At 36.3% G+C, this 19643-nt stretch overlaps 1 protein-coding gene across 1 annotated transcript in view; it reads right to left on the bottom strand.

The window, feature by feature from the left end:
• LOC101534656 (N-deacetylase and N-sulfotransferase 3) overlaps nt 1-19643 on the bottom strand; it is a 151235-nt gene that overhangs the window by 55007 nt on the left and 76585 nt on the right. Inside the window, exon 5 of the mRNA XM_058666962.1 lies at nt 17968-18096. Coding sequence (XP_058522945.1) covers nt 17968-18096 — 129 coding nt within the window. The remainder of the gene's footprint in view (nt 1-17967; nt 18097-19643) is intronic.

The following is a 19643-nucleotide window of genomic DNA, read 5'->3' as shown; positions in this document are numbered from 1 at the left end:
TTAGAGAAATCTGTTTATCATGGAGAATGATATGCATGTAGGCTTTTCATGCACAACCTTAATTATGCTGAGGCAACTTCCTTTTTAAAAAAGTTTGTTAGGTGAAATGGGCGGAATATCAAGATGATGAAACAGGGTAAGGACGTGTTTAAACAGATGGAGAATCATTAGCGAGGGTAAAGAAGAGAGGGCACATTCCAGGAAACAGGAGAGGATAAGCCGATAACATTGGGGCACCTGGAGACTGGCAGACACAGGAAAGCAGCAGAGACATGGTGTGGTGTTGCAATGACCAGATACCCCTCTGGCAGGCAGCAAATGGGAATCTGAGCTCCAGCAGTGGCTAGAATTTTCTGGCTCGGTACATTTCTGTCTCAGTACATTGCATTGACATGGCAAACTACAGGTTCCACCCAAAATAAGGCTGGGTAGCCCCAAGACTTAATGGCCAGCAGATCCAGATCAAGAATGGCACATCAGGTGCCATTTTGTACAAAGTGGCAAAGGCTATTAGACTGCAGGGACAACAGTGAGTTGCACATGCACTGAGCTGGAAGAAAACTCAATTCCAGCTCAGTGTATTGCACTGGTCCCATATCAAAAATAATATCGACTTTGCCATCCTGTGTCTGAGAGGTCCATGTGACCCTGAGACCTAATGGACAACAGGTTCCAACAAGATCAACACCACCACCAACCTAGTTATTTAGGACATCTGGAATCTCCCTAATCCTGGGCAATGCTTGAGCTGGAAGTTGGAGAAACATTGTTCCGACAACAGTGCAGTCCCACCATGGGATCACAGGAAGTGCAGAGTTGTGAGCTAGGAGCTGGGGCTACAGAGGCCTTGGTGGAAGTGGAATATAAGAACCAGTGCTGGAACTCGCTGGGTGGAGTGGCATTAGTGACTACAAAGAACCATGTGCTAGCTACAATAAGTAAAACTGAACAGTAGGCCAATAGGCAGCTTAGAAACCTGCCCTGAGGAGAAGAATCTGCTAACCAGAAGTACAATGAGCAAAAGCAAAAGAAGAGACAAAGGCACAATGAATATTACTGAAGACTTCCCTGCAAAAGAGCAAAAGCCTTTGGCAGCCTGAGAGTTCACTAAGAAATACATGGAGAAAATGGGGGACACAGAATTCAAAATACTTGTTATAAAGCTTCTTATCAACAACAAGAAGTACATACAGGCATTCCAGGAATATGTCACACAAGAAATAGCAACACTGAAACAAAACCAAGCCAAATTATTGGAAAGGAAGGATGCAATAGAGCAAACTAAAACTTCTGTGGAAATTCTCAATAATAGAATGAAGAAGGCAGAAGAAAGAATCTCAGAATTGGAAGATATTTCTTATCACAATGGGGAAAAATGAAAAAGCTGGAAGCAGATCTGGGTCAAGCCCAAAAAGGTATTCAAGAATTTAGAGACACCTTTGAAAGGTCAAATACAAGAGTTACGGGAGTTCCAGAAGGTGAGAAAGAGAAGCTGGGTTTAAAAATGTATTTAATGAAATAATAAAGGGAAACTTTCCTAATCAGAATAAAGAATAGTGGAACAGAAACCAGGAGGGCACAGAGTTCCCAATAGTGTTGATCAAAAGTGATCTTCAGCAGAACAGAGTATAATCAAGCTCTCTTCAATTAAGCATAAGGAAAAGATCCTTAAATGTGCGTGTGAAAAAAAATCAATTGACCTATAGAGGACTGGCAGTCAGACTCACAGCTGCCCTCTCACAGGAAACTCTAGAGGCCAGACGAGAATGGAATGACTTATTCCAGATTCTAAAAGAAAAAAATTGTAGGCCCAGGATAATGTGCCAGCCAAACTTTCCTTTGTCTTTGCAAATGAAATAAAATTCTTCCACAGCAAAGAAAATCTCAAAGAATTTACCTCTTCCAGACCTGCTGTACAAATGCTATTTGAAGATGTGCTCTTGACAGAGAACAAGAATAGCCCCGAGAAAAACCTAAGACAAATGTGAAGAACATCTCAGTAAAATAACAGCAGAAGATTTAATCAATGGATAACCAATTGCTAAATGACAAGACCAACTTCCCACCTATTCATAATAGCTCTCAATATAAATGGCTTCAACCCATCAATCAAACATCACAGACTGTACACTGGTTTAAAAAAACGTATTTGTTGCCTACAGGAGACATGTCTCATCAATAAAGAGCAGGTGAAATCAGTGTGTATCTGGGAGGGGTTTAGGGAAGGAAGATAAAGCAAATCCTGGAGACTATGGAATTGTATCATAAAATATTAATAATTAAAAATTTATTGATATTTTTATCCTGAAAGGATGTTGAATTTTGACAATGACTTCTCTGCATCTTTTGGGGGGAAATTTAAGTTTCTTATTCTTGCTCTAGTAATGTGATAATTCACATTAATTGATACTGAAATGTGGAACCACCATTGTATCCTAATCTTTTTTAATTAATCCCAGTTATCATTTATCCTTTAGTAGAATCCTAATTATTTCCAGTGTATTTTCCTTTACTGATTTGTTGAATTCTGTTCGCCAATATTTTGGTTTCTAATGGTTTTACATTTATGTTCATCAGGGATATTGGCCTATAGTTTTGTTTTATTGGTATGAGTTTGTGTTATATGTTTGTCATGTAATTTTGATCATGAAGAATTAGCTTATCATTTCTTTATCCAGCTTTGAGAAGTTGTTAGCTATTATTTCTTCAGATAACTTTTAATCTTCATTTTGCTCCTTATTCAACTCTTAGATTGCCTACATTTTTCAGCTTTATGAATTCCCATTAAGTTCCTTATACTTTTTTTCATTCCTTCCTCATTGAGAACCTCCTGTGTTTCAAAACTGTTGTAATATATTGTGACCATAAAATAGAAGAATGTGTGATGTTTTCTATCAAGGAACTCATACCGGAAAACAAGAATTGATGATAGTACAATAGTCGTGTTATACTGCCCACATGCTAGGAGAATGCCAAAGAGCACTATAAGAACTCAAACTGGTGGGTTGCAAGTTTTCTTAAAAATTTGATGTATCTGTTCAGGTTTACAGAAGGCATTCAGTTTAAAGTAGGATGAGGCAGTTTTCAAGGAATTTCGGGTTGTTTGTGTAAGTGAAGTGGAAGATACATAGAGAAAATGACTGAGAAAAAGATCATGAGAGTAGACAAGCCAGATATCCTTTTTCTTTTTTTCAGATGAAGGAATTTTTTTATCACACTGAAGGCTATAGGGAGTTAGCAAAGGATTAACCAAGTAAAAATGTTCATGTCTTTGAGAACTATTTCTCGAAAAATTTTTTAATAATAATTCATTTCAAGGACCTACTAGCTTTTATATTCCTATTTTTATTAAATGTGAAAATAAAGATTTAATAATTTTAAAAATTATTTTCTGCCACCTTTTATGTTAAGAAAAAAACCCCACATTTATTTATTTATTTAGAAAGGTAGCAAGATAGACAAGAAAGAATCTGCCTCTGTTGACTCACAACCCAGTGCTTAAAACATCTGTGGCTTAGCCACGCAGAAGCCAGGAGTCTGGAACTTGATCCCGGTCTTCTGTGTATGTCAGTGATCCAAGTTCTTGGGTTACCATCACATACTGCTTGCCAGGGTTCGCACTAACAGGAAACTAGAGTTGGACACAGGGTTAGACTTGATCCCAGGATTCCCATTTGGGATGCGGATATTCCAAGTTGTACTCTAACCACTGCGTGAAGCAACCATTCCTCTGTGGTTTGTAGTGTTACAGCAGAAAGTAATTATATAGCATTGCAGTAGGTTTTTAAGAACTTCAACAATTAATTATGACATTGAAAAAACATCAACAGTAAAAAGTAAAAAGGTATGGGTAATAATGGATGCATTGAAATGTTTGATTTTGGCCTGGTACAGTAGCCTAGTGGCTAAAGTTCTTGCCTTGCATGCCAGGGATCCCATATGGGTGATGGTTCATATCCTGGCTGCTCTACTTCCCATCCAGCTCCCAGCTTGTGGCTTGGGATAGCAGCAAAGAATGGCCCAAAGCCTTTGGACCCTGCACCTGCATGGGAGACCTGAAAGAAGCTCCTGGCTCTTGGCTTTGGATTGGTTCAGCACCAACCGTTGCAGCTACTTGGGGAGTGCACCAGTGGATGGAAGATCTTCCTCTCTGACTTGCCAATAAAAATAAATAAATCTTTAACCAAAAATATTTCATTTTACATGTTTAGAATTCAGCAATTTTAAAGAAACAACAAGATTTTTTCTTCAGATTTAAATAATACAAATTGTGAGTGTTTGTTTTTTAGGAGTACATTAGACATATTTCCTTAGCAAAACTGCTTATTACAGGTTCCTACACATTTTTTGTGTGTGTTTTTACCCGACATGGAGATGGATTCTGTTGCCTAGAAAATGACCTGAAATTTTAAGTCAAACACACATTTTCCTATTTCCAGGTAATTGAGTCATATTAAGTGGTAATGCACCACACATTAAGGACACATTTATCGGGAGTATATAAGTATGTGTTTTTTGTGGTAGCAAGACTGAAGTTAGAGCCAGGAAGGGTTAGAATACTACAGAGGTCACCTTGAACTTGCCGGATCATGTTGTTGGAATCTCATTTCCTTATTATAACCAGAAAATTGACTGCATAGTCATTCTAGTTCTTTCTAGCTTTAATAGTCCATTAAGCTATATCAGGCTAACTCATCATTGCTTGTGACAACCCATAAAAAATTAAGGGATATCTGAAAATTTTATAAGTCTGAATGTCATTTACTTGCAAGCAGAGAATCTGCCAGAATATAGTTTATTTTTGTTGTTGTGGTAGCCAGGTTTGTTTTGCACATTTGGATATGTGATAAATTAAATCTTGCTTCTGAAACAAAAGTCTTCATACATTTAGTCAATCATTTCATGACCTCTTTGGAATCCAAAATATTGAAATAAACACACTGGGAAACACAAAAATGAGACACTGTAAAAAGAATGTATTTTCATATAGTAGAAATGGTGTAGATGCAAATAATCACTCATGAGTCAATGTTAGATACCATACAAAAGTTACTGACGTGGAATAAACTGGAACTGAGTGCGTATTAATTATATGTCTGATTGAGGTACTGATAACACAAAATAATTCCAGTTTAAGTCTTTCACTATCAGATAATTATGTTTTTAATACATTTTATTATTGTTGTTATTATTTTATAATGCAGTTTCATATTCCCATTTTAATGATTTTAATGCAGTACCTAGTGTATCCATGTATATTTCTGGTTGTGAGAATAGCAGGTGTGGCCCAGCTTGATGGCCCAGTGGCTAAATCCTTGCCTTGCATGAGCTGGGATCCATATGGGCACTGGTTGTGTCCCAGCTGCTCTACTTCTCATCCAGTTTTCTGCCTGTAGAAAGCAGTAGACGATGGCCCAAAGCCTTGCAAGCCAGCACCCACATGAAGGACCTGGAAGAAGCTACTGGTGCTTATCTACAGAATGGCTCATTCCAAACATTGTGGCTGTTTTGTAGTGAACCAGTGGATGGACAATCTTCCCTTCTGTCTCTCCTTGTCTGTAAATCTGACTACAAGAAAAATAAATAAAATTTCAAAAAAGTTTTCATTTCTTAAAAAAAAAAGAGTAGTAGGTACTCCAGCTAGTTAAAAGGTCTATAAGTTTCCTTTCTCTGTTGCTCTGCCTTCCAAATAAGTAAACAGACATTCTGACAGAGACAAGCAATGGAGACCCAAAGCATTCTGAGATGGTGGAAAAGCAGCTGTGGTCTTTCTGTTTGTGTCCTCATGTTTCCTTTGTCACTTTGGAAAGCTCATTTAAGGCAGTTTTTAATGGTTGCCTTCTTCTCTTTTTCATTTTCCGGTCCCCTTCAGCAGGGGAAGACAAGCCTGCTGCCCAGAGCTAGAACTGTGTCCCCACCTGTCCTGAGAATGTCCATATAGACTCCATAAGTCTGCTCCTGTCTTCAGGGCTCAGTCACATTTGGAACTGGATTCCTCAAGTATTCTTCTTCTTTTTTTAAATGAGAATGTTATTTGCATGGAAGTACAGCTATTGTTTTGTTAGCGTTATAATTTGATATCTCAGAAATTTGTCTCTGTGGGTGTTCACTTGGTCTCTGAAAAATAGATTGGGTCTTGAAATGGTTTCTGAATAAATAATGAAACTTGTTAAAAAATAAGAGTAATTGGTGCTCATTGCAGCCACTTTACAAAAAGTCAGAAAAACAGAAGGTGGCAATGAAAATTATCTTTAATCGTGTAACACAGAGTAACCACTGTACATGTTGTACTGAATTCCTTACTCTATTTTTCTGTGCCTATAATTATTTTGTTATGTACTTCTGTCACTGTTTCATGAATTTTTGCCATTATTAAAAATTATTGTAAATCGTGCTATTTAATGGCTGAATCTATTCTATTATGGGGGAACATAATTTACTTTGGCAGTAGCCACTCCCCCTAGTTTTAAATTTTTAAATTCATTCAACCTTTATCAAATACTTATTAAGACCTGCTACATGCTAGGAATTTCTGGTGTTGAGGTTACAGAGTAAGCAAAGCACAGGCTATAGAAGCAAGACAGATAATAAAGTAATAAAAACTTAATTGTCACATAGAAGTGAGATATTTATTTGGAATTTATAGGTCTCAAAATTAGACTCTCTTCAAAGACGCTCACTTTAATTACCAAATCTTTGGATTGGCTTGTCATTATATGAACTATTTCTCTAGGATTAGGATCCAGGCTATATAATATCCATATTGTCTGCTTTTCTAAGCCTTTGCCAAAAAGATAGTCCTTAGGTAGTCATTTCTCAGTCATGGTTTTGAAGGAGGGAGATATGAATTGTGGACAGCCATTTTAGAGCTGGCCAAGGCTGATTTGAGCTGATTCAAAAAGGTGAGCTGGACGAATAGATTCCCTAATGTGAAAATCTGACCTAAAAACACAATGAATATGAGATAGTCAGCATTAGAATTGAATTTGGATCCTGATAGAGAACATCTGTTGCAATTATGTTGGACTGTGTCCAACATTAATGAGAGTGTAGCAACTATAAAGAAATATCACTTTTGAGGTATCGAAATATTCATATATATTATTTATTCACATATACATATTTTATGCATGAAGGGACTATAAAAAGTTCATGAAAATTTAGTTTTTAACGAGCTGTAAAATTATAATTTAATTTGAAAAACATAACAGAGAGGGCAAAAGAGTGAGTGAGAAAGAGAAAAAAGAGATTGAGAACTCTCATTTTTTCATTGCCCAACTGCCTTTAAAAGCTGAGACTGAATTGCTTCTTGGCCTTTGGCTAGAATCAAGTGTAAAAGCTGATACTGAGATGGCAAAACCCAGGAATCAGGAACTCAATCGATACCAGCCTCACAGATTACCAGGACACACTTGCTTGATCCAATAGTGCTGCCTCTGAAGATGCACATTAGCAGCAAGCTGGAGTCTGGAGCCAGAGTTAAAAATTAAACCTAGAGTAAACCAACATGGCGAGCAGGCATCTTTATTGACATCTTAACCACTAGACTCAATGCCTATCTCTTTTCTCTCTTTTCATGAGTGTTTTGAAATATCATTTGGTGTGTGTGTGTGTTTGTGTCGATGTGATAGGTAGAGGAGAAACTCAAAATACCTGTTGTGTTCATGTCAAAAGGCAGGACTACTAATTATTTGGATCAATTATGATGGTACCTTGAACTCAGAATATCCTTTATGTTTTGTGATCCCTGAATGTTAACCTTTCTGGAGGTCTACACAGCTGTTTTAGCTTCCTTTTAATGCACTTCCTGGGATGTAGTGGAATATGTCCCAAGTATTTGGATTGTTACCTCCCATATGGGAGGCCTGGATTGAGTTCCAGGCTCCTGGCTTTAACCAGGCCAGAATCTGCTTATTGCAGGCATTTGGAGAGTGAATCAGCAGATGTCAGACAAGTCTTTTTCTTTAAAGATTTATTTATTTTTATTTGTCAGGAATAGTTACAAAGAGGAGAGAGAGAGAGAGAAAGGTCTTCTATTCATTGGTTCCCTCCCCAACTGGCTGCAATGGCTACAGCTGAGCTGATCTGAAGCTAGGAGACTGGAGCTTTTTCTTTCTCCTATGTGAGTGCAGAGTGCCTAGGACTTGGGCTGTCCTCCACTGCTTTCTGAGGCCATAAGCAGAGAGCTGGATGGGAAAGTAGAGAAGCTGGCATACAAGCTGGTGCCCAAATGGGATGTGACACTTGAAAGTAGAGATTAGTGTGTTGAGCCATGGTACTGGCCCCATAATATATATCTTTCTCTTGCTGTCAAAATAAATAAACAAATGAAAAAATTTAAAAAATACGATCACTTTCCTTAGGCAACCTTCTTCATTGGGATTTAGCAGTGTATCCTGTATTCTTGTAACATACTCTGCAAACTCTTTCAAAGTCTTTATATCCTGCAGTGTAGATGTTTTATTTATTTTTCTTTGGTGGTGGAGCCTTTTATAGTTCCTAAATTGTTCCTGTGCCTATACATGATACCTTGAATCTCTGTTCAGACACAATCAGTAGCTGGCAGACCACAGCAGCATGGGTCCTGCTTCTGCCCTGTGTTGCATTGCTCTTGGAGGGCTGTGGGTTTCAGGTGCAATCCAGTGCAGTGAAATTGGTCACAGGATTGCTCCCTCCATTTGTTCCCCAGGCAAACAATACAAGCAAAGAGACAGAGTCATGGTCTACATGGCAGGAATAAGCAAATGTAAGAGACAAGTTGCTAGATAGAAGTTTAAGGCCTATACCTCCATGCTGAGGCAGTATGATGGGTAGAGTCCTGTGGTATCTCACTTTGCATCAATGACTGTGGATGAGGTGTTTGTCCATCTGTACCAGCAGAAGCTGGTGCCAATGAGCTATACTTTTTATGTCCTCCCTTAAGTCCATGCTGAATCACACAACAATTGTTGATTTAGGAAAACATAGGAATGGGGTGCCCTCTAAGACTGAAATGGTGACAACACACAAACCATGGACATGTGGTCAGTCTAAACTTAGGGCATCACCTATTTGCTGAAGTGTGACAATGGCCACAGGTAAGAAAAAAAATAAGAATCCTGCTTGGAATTTCTGAAAGGATGGACATAATGAAAACAAGATTATAAGGACTGGAATAAATACCTAATCATTCAGTCTAAAGGTACTGTTATATACAACAAGCATAAGAATTTTTATGGAATTAGGACCTCCCTTAATGAATAAAATAAGAAATTGACCATAAGGCAGTCAGTATATCTGAACTACTGGGCAGAGAATTTGAAATAACTGTTTTATGAAAATTACACCAACTAAGAACTGTATTAGGCACTGTATTATGCAGTGAAGCTGAGATTGGATTAATAAAACAAGTTCTTGAGATGAAAATGACACAAAATGGCATAAAGCATGATAGATGGTATCAGTAGCAGGATAAATTAAAGATGAATCAAGTGGGCTTTAAAATAGGTCATTTGCAAATGCGCAATTGCAGGAGACAAAAGGAACAAAAATTTAAAGGAAAGAAGGAAGATTACAGGAATGTTAGGACAGCATTAAAATAATATTTAGATTATTTTGATTTAATTAAAACTTGAGAATTCCAAAGGAGTAGAACGTTTACCCAAGGGAATAATAGCTGAAAATTCCCCAAACTTAGAAAGATGTAAATATACAGGTAGTGAAAACCCAGCAGTCATAATCAAGTCAGCCAAGTCTACTCTAAGACACTTTACATTGAAGTTTTCAAAGGCTATAGGAAAAAGTGTTCTCAAACCAGCATCATAAAATAGCACATAAAGACATTCCAATTCACCTAAGAAACTTCTTAGCAGCAATCTATAGGTCAAGAAGAGTGCAAATAAATATTCAATGTTGAAGCAAGAAACACCACTGACCGAGACTACTATGTGCTGGAAAGATATTCTTTAGAGATGAAAGAATAATAGACAAAAATGAGAGGATTTACCACCATCAGATCTTTCCTACAAAAAGTGCTAAAGGGAGTTTTTTTTTTTTAACTGAAAGAAAGAATGCTGGTGAGTTAGAAGAGAACATTAGATGGAACAAGGCAAACAATATTTTCACCAGCTTTGTTAAACACAGTGTTGAAAATCCAAGCTGGAGCAAGCAAGCAAGCGAGGGAAATACAGAGTATGCAAATTACAAAGAAGAAAATTATACCTGATTGCAGATGAAGTGGTCTTATATGTAGAAAATCATAAATATTCCATCAAAAATGATCAGAATAAGCAAATCTGATAAAGTTGCAGGAGACACAAACCAAATAGAAAACTCACCAGTATTTTTATAGTTTTATAAATCAATAGTAAATTAGCCGAAAAAATCAAGAGTGCAATCCCATTTATAATGGCTTCAAAAAAGAAATACTTAGGAATAAATTTAACTGAAGAACTAAGAGTGCTACAAGGATACCTTAAAACACTAATGAAAGAAACTGAAGAGGAAAAGAGAAAAGGTAATATATCCTTCGTTCAAGTCTTAGAGTAAGGACATCTAAGGTAGCTTAATATTTTTTGTTTTGTTTTTAAGATTGATTTATTTATCTGAAAGGGAGAGTCAGAAAAAGAGATAGAAATAGAGGTTGGTTGATTGATTGGTCTATCTTCTGGTTTATTCCCCAAATGGTAACAACATCCAGAATTCGGCCAGGCTGAATCCAGGAGCCAGGAACAACTTCTGGGTCTCACACATGGGTGCAAGTGTTGAAGTTCTTTGACTATCTTCTGCTGCAGTCCCAGGCTCATTAGCAGGGAGCTGTATTGGAAGAGGAGCAAGGGGCAGTTGAACCAGTATGAATATGGCATTCTGGTGTCACAGATGGCAGCTTTATCCACTGTGTCACAATGCCATCCCCAATGCTTTGTTCTTATTTTGGGTGTTATTATGTGAGTGTTCAGAAAACAAACTTGTTTGTCTGTTCACTTACATGTATTTCTTGGAATGTAATACTGTATTTTAATGAAATATTAAATAAAATAAAAACAAAATTTGTTAAAATGCCCATACTGCCCAAAGAAATCTACAGATTCAATAAAATCCCTATCAATTTTATTGATGTTCTCTAAAGAACTAGACAAAACAATCTTAAAATTTGAGTGGAAGCACTACCCACCATAAATAAAGAAGGTGAACTTATACTACTTAACTTCACCATAAACTACAAACCAACAACAATTGAAAAAACCCACAGTATTGATATAGAATACAAACACACATGGCGGATACCATAGTGGCAAAGTGGTTAATGCCATTGCTTGTGACATTGGCATCATATCTGGGCTCTGGTCTGTGTCCTGACTGACCCATTTTAAATCCAGTTCCCTGTTAATGGCTTGGGAAGGCGGTAGGAGAGGGCCCAAGCGTTTGGGCTGCAGTCATCTACATGGGAAACCTAAGTGAAGTTGGCTTTAGCCTGGCCAGTTATGGTCATTGTGGCCATCTGGAGAGTAAACCAGCAGATGGAAGATTCTCATTCTCATTGTCCCTCCTCTCTCTCTCCCTACCTCCCCTCCCCCCACTCCCCTATTACCTGATATCCTCCTTTCTCTGTAGCTCTTTCAAAATAAACAAATCTTTAAAAAAGGACAAGTATGAACCATTGGAATAAAACAGAGAACCTAGAAGTAAAGCTGAGCATTTACAGCTAACTTATTTTCCTTATAATGCTCAGAACATCCTTTGGAGAAAGGAGTGTCTTCCATAAATGATTTCAGGGAAAAATTGGATATTCACATGTAGCAGAGTGAAACTAGATCCCACTTCTCACTATGTACCAAAATAAACTCAAAAAGGAGGAAAGACTTCTAAGTGTAAGATGTGAAACTACTACATAAAACATCGGGAAAGCACTTCATGACATTGGAATTGGCTCAGACTTTTTGGATAAAACTCTAAAAGCACAGGAAACACAAGCAAAATAGACAGATGAGATTACATCAAACTAAAAAGATTCTGCTCAGAAAAAGAAACTATGTATAGCCTGAAGAGACAACTTGGAATCTGTTAACTGGTCAATGATCAGAATGCTTAAGAAACTAAAGCATTTCTCATAGGGAAAAAAATGCAGTTAAATAGTCCCAAATCTAGAAAGTAAATTTAAACGAGCATTTCTTATAAGACATATTAATGATCAACATCCTAATGAACAGAATGCTTAGTAACACTAAAAGTCATTGATATGCAAATTAAAATCACATAACACATTAGCCTCATCCAGATAGAATGTTTATTACCAAAAAGAAAAGAGATAACAAGCATTGACAGAAAATGTGGAGGAAAAAGAACACATCATGCCAAATTGTTGGTGAAAATGTAAACTAGTACACTCATTTTAAATGAAAGAATCCAGGCATATAAAGAAAATATCACTTTATCTTACTCACTTGTGAAACCTAAGGAAGTTGGTCTCATAGAAATTGAAAGCAGAAGAGTGTTAACCAGGAGATGGGGAGATAAGGGAGCAGTGGAGAAAGGTAGGCCAACTGGTATTAATTTACAAGTACAGTTAGGAGAAACATTCTGGTGTGCAGTAGAAATGATGATAAATATCTATATATTTGTTTTTTAAAAAAACAGAAGGATTTTGAATATTCCACCAAAAAGGAATACATGACTTAGAAGTTATATATACTCTGATTTGAACATTAACACGATGTATGCAAATACTGAAACATGATGCCCCATAAATATGTGCAATATGTACATGTCCATTAAAAAATAAAATTTGGGGGTGGACATTTGTGGTCTAGTGGGTAAACCAGATGTCAGCAATGCTAGTATCCCTTATGAAAACAGGTTGTGTCCTAGCTGTTTCACTTCTGATCCAGCTCTCTGCTAATGGCCTGGACTAACCATGCAAGATGGCTCAAGTGCTTTGATCCCTGCTACCCTTGTGAGAGACCAGAGAATCTCCTAGTTCTGGCTTTAACCTGGCCCAAACCTTGCCATTGCAGCCATCTGGAGAAGTGAACCAGCAGATACAGCGTCTTTCTGACTTTCTCTCACTCTGTAACTCTGACTTTAAGATAAATAAATGAATCTTTAAAAATAACATTTTAAAAGGAGAGATCATAGCACAAGCTACGTAATAAGCATGCATATCCCAAAACTTCCCTTGGAGACTGTGATGCATTAAGTTTGGCTTCTTCTGTCAAGGACTTAGGCGATACTTATTATTATTATTAGGCATGTTCAAAAATCGCACTTTACTCTCCAAAGATGTTACTGCTGCTGTGTTTTAAAAGTCTTATTTATTGTTTGAAAGACAGTATAGTACATGCAATACAGTTGTTACAATTAATTTGATTCCCAACAAAGAGTATTCAGTTCCTGAAATGCTTTTAGGAATTAGTAAATCAGAAAATAAAGACATAAAATCTTCTCATTAGAATAAAAGGTGTTTATTTTTGACAAATTTTATCAGCAAAAATACACAATACATATTGTAACTAAAACATTCAGTGTGGTTTAATTTTTGTTTTTATGAAGGTAATCTTGTGTGGATTTTATTGGTTTATTTTATTTGTGATCTATTCCAGTTTATTCTCAGTTTAAGATGCTATATTGATTTATTTTACTTGATAGAATGACAGAGAGGGAGAGACAGAGAAATCTTCCATCTGCTGGTTCACTATACAAATGTCCAAATGGTTAGAAAAGCCACAGTTGGGCTGGTCTAAACCTGGGAGCCAGGATATTCTTCCAGGTCTCCCATATGGATGTAGGAACCCAAGGACTTGGGCCATCCTCTGCTACCTTTGCTGGCCATCAGCAGGGAGCTGGATTATAAGTGGAGCAGCTGGGATATAAGCTGGTGCCCAAATGGGATGCTGGTGCCACAGGCAGAGGATTAGCCTGTTCGGCCATCGTCCTGGTCCCTCTAATGGTGTAAGCACAAGGCAACGCTCATTACCATACAGAACCAGTTGAAAAAAAGAAGAAAAAACAAAACAAAACAAAAAAGCAGAGTGTTTGTTTTTCAGCCTGTTGGGCTCCAATGCCTGATGTAACACACTGAGAGAGTCCATTTCTCAGGGCCAAAATCAAATCAGTAAAACTCATGAAATCAGCACATAAAACTGGCATGCCATTTATTAATTTTAAATGGGGAGTTTTAAGTCAAAGAGAAGATGTGAAATGCTAGAATTCATATTATTACATACATCTTTCCTGATGTGGCCATCAGGTTACCTGCGAAGTTTTCACTAATTAAACGAAATAATATAAATTATTTTGCAAATTACTGTCCCAGTGAGTATAAGTTCTTGTTATCAACATGCTATGTACAAACTATATAAGAAATCAAACCTTAATTAGGAAGTTGCTTATTGAATTCATAATTAGAAATAGAATTAGGATTAACTGCCTAATGATCATAAGATTAGACAGTCAAATGGGTCCACCTCCCAACTGAACTTGAACCTCGGTGTTTGTTAGTCAACACATCTGCATCCAACACAAAGCAGAGATATCCAGGTCTGTAACATTGGGAATACTCATTAAGAGATAACCAATGTTTTCCTTGCCTTAATCAGTGGTAGTATTTGTCTTTGTAACTCTTTATTTGTAGTAAATTCACTTGACTGACATTTCTTTAATGGTAAAAAATACACTGGTAATGATACAACATTTCAGGCCAGTTATTCCATTTAAAGAGCCTTTATTTTTAATGTAATCTACTCCAGTTTGACTCTGAGAGGCACTTTACTGCAGTTATTTTGACTCCTAAGTATCATGGTGATGTATGGGAAAACGTTATAAAAACTCATTAATTAAAGTCTTGTTTATACTATTTTAAACTCAAATGAATTCAAGTGTATTTAGTTACCTTATTTCCAAAATGCATGTAACTTTTTGTTATAAACAATCACATTTAACATTCATAGATAATGGCACTTCTTTTTGTGATTTTTTTTTTGTTAAATTTTATTATTGTAGACAGTCAGTGTAACTGACATAACTCTGCTAGACCTGTGGCCCTAGATACCCTGGTGCGGCTGACTGTTTCACTAAAAAATATAGTACAATGGGGCTTGGCAGCGTGGCCTAGTGGCTAAGGTCCTCGCCTTGATCCCATATGGCTGCTGGTTCTTATCCCGGCAGCTCCACTTCCTCTCTGTCGCTCCTCCTCTCAGTATATCTGACTTTGTAATAAAAATGGAATAAATCTTAAAAAAATATATATATATATAGTACAAGGAGTGCACTGTAAGCATATATGCATCCACAGCCTAAATTATAGTGATTCCAAGTTTTTGCTGCAACAGCACTGCCAGTTAAGGAAAAGATATCATGTGTTCTCCAATTCATAGTTCTCTCTCTCTAAACAATACTGTCTGGGGTATTACATAGCTTTTAGTGGCTACCTTTCAGAATTATTTTAAGTTAAAATCTTTTCCACAGCGAATGTGGACTTGATTCTAGTAAGTAGAGTGTCATTCCAACTTAATAGTGTCTGTTTTGAAATGGCTAGCACACCTCCTTGTACCTGAACATTTCTTAGCATTGACTTAAACAATGCCCCTACACTTGATATTGAAATGAAGATTTCATGGGAATATCACATCCCTCTATTCTGCATCGTAGACATTACCAGCATCCCATTTGGGCACCAGCTTGTATCCCAGCTGCTCCACTTATAATCCAGCTCCCTGCTGATGGCCAGCAAAGGTAGCAGAGGATGGCCCAAGTCCTTGGGTTCCTACATCCATATGGGAGACCTGGAAGAATATCCTGGCTCCCAGGTTTAGACCAGCCCAACTGTGGCTTTTCTAACCATTTGGACATTTGTATAGTGAACCAGCAGATGGAAGATTTCTCTGTCTCTCCCTCTCTGTCATTCTATCAAGTAAAATAAATCAATATAGCATCTTAAACTGAGAATAAACTAATGACAACAATCTTCATTTTGACTAAACTGGGATTATGTCTAAATGTGAATTCTTCAGTCACATGTCTCCAGTCAAGAATTTCTTGTAAAAGTTGGAACTGATGTGTCAGAAGTAGCTGGTTTTGGATTCTTTGAACTTATAGCACTGATAATCTTTTGCCATTTATTTATTTATTTATTTTTAAAAAAAATTTATTTATTATTTTTAATTCATTAATTACATTGTATTATGTAACACAGTTTCGATGATGGACTCTATGTTTGCCATTTATTTTTAACTCAAGTATTTGAATACCACTGTCTTCTGAAGTTTTCCGATTCAAGGAAAAACCATTTTGCGAGGCATTTTCCTTCTTTCATTTTAAAGAATCTCTTCATTAAGAGAAATTTTAAAAATTGACAAAAGCCTGAAAAGTGATTCTAAATCTAGTTTAAAAATATTTTTATTTTAATGTATTTTTTAAGTTTGAAAGTGTTACTTATTAAATATATTAAATTATTGCTCCAAATTATACAACCTTAGTCTAAGTTTTTAAAAGGAAAATAATTTTATTTGGTAAAAAATAGATATATTTTAAAACCACTAAATGCTTGGAATTCTGAATAAACTATTAAGCTTGGATGAGCTAATTGTAGATTCCTTATACAGTGAAAGAAACCCATTTGGTTTAGAAAGTTTTGGAACAATACTACCAGGGATTTCTTAAGCACCAAAGCAAACATTGCTTGAAATTATCCATTAGATGACTGTTCATGGTTCTTCAGTTGTATGATATAGAATACCATGTTCTCTTAGTTACAAATTAAAGGGGCAAAGGTTATTTGTTGAAATGTTAACATTTTCAGAGTATTTTAAAAGTCTTTAGTTCATAACCTGTCATTAGTTTAATCATTTTGGCCTCTGTAGTAGTCCTGTTTAAATTGACAAGGAAGAAAGCTATTCAAGAGATCCAGATAAGTGAAGGGACTCAGAATATTTCTGGTATATATTTCAGGACTGGTTATATTTTGGGAGCCTAGAGGTTGATACACTTCCAAGAAGCCAAATGCTGCACTTTTCCATACTAGCCCAATGTTTGAATAGATATAGGTTTTGCCCAAAGTTGAGTTCATCGTATGGATAACTTAATTTTATCTCATTTTCTAAGAGCTAAAAAAGAGATACTGTTGTTGAATGAAAGTAGATGTCAAAAAATACCTGCACTTATATTTGCAAGTTCTGTGGAATTAAGATCAAACATGAAATAACTCGAATTTTATTTTCATTTATTTTTGTCTTATCCAACTTTTACAGTAATGCCACATTTGGATATAATTATCTCTTTTCATCTTAAATATGACTAATAGCCTCAGAGCAAACTCATATTTGCTGATAAATAAATTTAGCTTTCTTTTTTATATTATTGATTTTCAAAAAAGAAGTGAAATCATTTTTTCCTTATATAGTTTATTTCAATTATCTCTTATATCTCTATACAATTTTATAGTACTCACCTTAAGTTATGTGTAAATGTTTCTCATGCAGCTGATAGTCATGGATTAACAAGCAGAGGCATAATTGCAGCAGCCCCTTCCACAGGGCTGCTATGCCTCAGCCTGTAACCTAGCAAGGCAAGATCCAATCGCATGTAGGAAAAATAATCATGCTGGCTTGGCTACTTCCTCTCCATTTTACTTACAAAATATGAAGTCTTTTGCTTTTACTTTAACTAGGAAGAGAAAAATAACAGAGATAATACTGGCTAACTGGAAACATAAAACTAGTTCCCAGTTAAGAGTTTTTATAGGTGAAAAATGTTATTCTTCATAAAAGCAAGACTCTCTAAATTCTGATGACTTTGTAATGCAGCAGGGTATTTATGAGAACACGGCCTAGTTCTGCCATAAGTTCTCATGTCACTATTTATTACTTGTATAGTTAGTTTTTCCCTATTTCATTTTTTTTTTACAACTAGATCTTTATAATGCTTTTCTCTTCAGTTTTCACCCATCATGACATTTTTATTATACCTATTTGGAAGATGACTGCAAATACTTACTGGGTTGAGGACCACAGTGAAGAACAGTTCACCACCTTGAATACTCTTGTCCAGCTCCTTAGGACCTCCTGGGTATTCTTTGTAGAAAATTGTGTGAGTAAAAAGCCCACAGGTCTGTCTTGGAAGAACCTGAAGGAAAAATAACTAAGTAAGGACAACATTTCTTTCAACCAATTCATTTGTGGATATTTACTGTTTTTTTCCCCTTCATGAAAATGATGAATAAGCTGTTGTCTTTACTCAACTGTACCTATGACCTGGAAAATTCTTCAAACTCTAGGTAACAGAGGATTGTACTGACATAGAAGGAGTAGTAAAGAAAGTCAAAGAAATATTTTAAGACAGAACAGGCTTTGAAATATTTTAAATATATATTTATTTTAACTTCACTATTTGAAAGGAGCACATAGACCTACATATACATAGACACACACACACACCTTTTATGCACTGGCTCAGTTCCCAAATGCAAGAAATAGGGATGGGACACACTGAAGTCAGGAGCCCAAAATCCAATCTGTGTCTAATGTGAAAGTCAGTGACCTAAGTACATCTGTTGTCTTCCAGGGAGCAGGAAGCTTGATCAGAAGTGGATTGATGCAGGATTGCAGCAAACACTCAAACTAGACAACCCAGGATAGGATGACGGTCTGCCAAGCAGTGTCCTAATCAACTGCCTAATTCCTACCCATACACACTTATTTTCATATACAAAGGACAAAAAGATGATCTTCTACAAAGTAACAACACTTTTTAAATTTTTTGTTCATTTGTTTGTTTATTTTGAAAGACAAAAACAGATCGCTCTCATCTACTGTTTCACTCTTCAAACACGTGGGTTTGGGACAAGGTGAAACCAGGAGCCAGGAAATAATTAAAGTAACCAGTTTAAAACACAAAGTATCAATTTCAATAATGTCTGTACTTAAAGCATTATACATTTTCATAAGCTATGCACAGATTCAATGATAAAAAAGAGCTAGATTTAATTCTAGCTGAATTAAATACACTTCTTAGAAATATCATTTCCTAGAAATTAAAGTTTTATCCTAGATTCTAAATTCTATTTTAATCCATGAGCAAGGATACAGATAAGTGTTTTCTACTCTTGAAAAATTCAAGATTTATCAGAGTAAAAGAAGTACCCCAAAGCTAAATAATAGTTTCTATATGTTAAAAATAATTTCAGGTTAGTATAGATTTTGAAAGTGTGTGACTCTAAATCAATGACTTTTAGGATTCCATTTGAACGTCCTTAAGGGAAAAAGAAGGAATATGTCCAAAACTTATGATTGATTTGCCATGTTGATTCTGTGCAGCACATAGAGGTGAAAAGAAGTTTTAGTTTTGTCTGTTTCTTAAAATTATGTGAGTTAGAACATAGTGAATAGGAAATGTCAGCTATCCATTGAAACCCTGGGGAACACCAACTCTGCTGGAGCATGAGCACTGCTCTAAGATTGAGAGCCAGTGGGCCATTCCAAGACGCTGAGGAGACAAGTAAGACAGTGATAAGGGAGGCATTGTTTGATCTTTCCATGTTGTGCTATGGATGCTGAACATGTTTCCTGAAGTAATTCTATTTTCCTTAGGGAAGTAATAAACTATTTTGGGGGCATTTGGCAATGGACTGCCCTGTATACTTCATTCTGCAAGTGTTACACTATCAAATTCAA

This window comes from Ochotona princeps, chromosome 7 (genome assembly GCF_030435755.1).
Source record: "Ochotona princeps isolate mOchPri1 chromosome 7, mOchPri1.hap1, whole genome shotgun sequence".
NCBI classification, from domain to species: domain Eukaryota; kingdom Metazoa; phylum Chordata; class Mammalia; order Lagomorpha; family Ochotonidae; genus Ochotona; species Ochotona princeps.
Note: the sequence above shows the minus strand (reverse complement) of the source record. Positions and strands in the feature narration are given on the sequence as shown.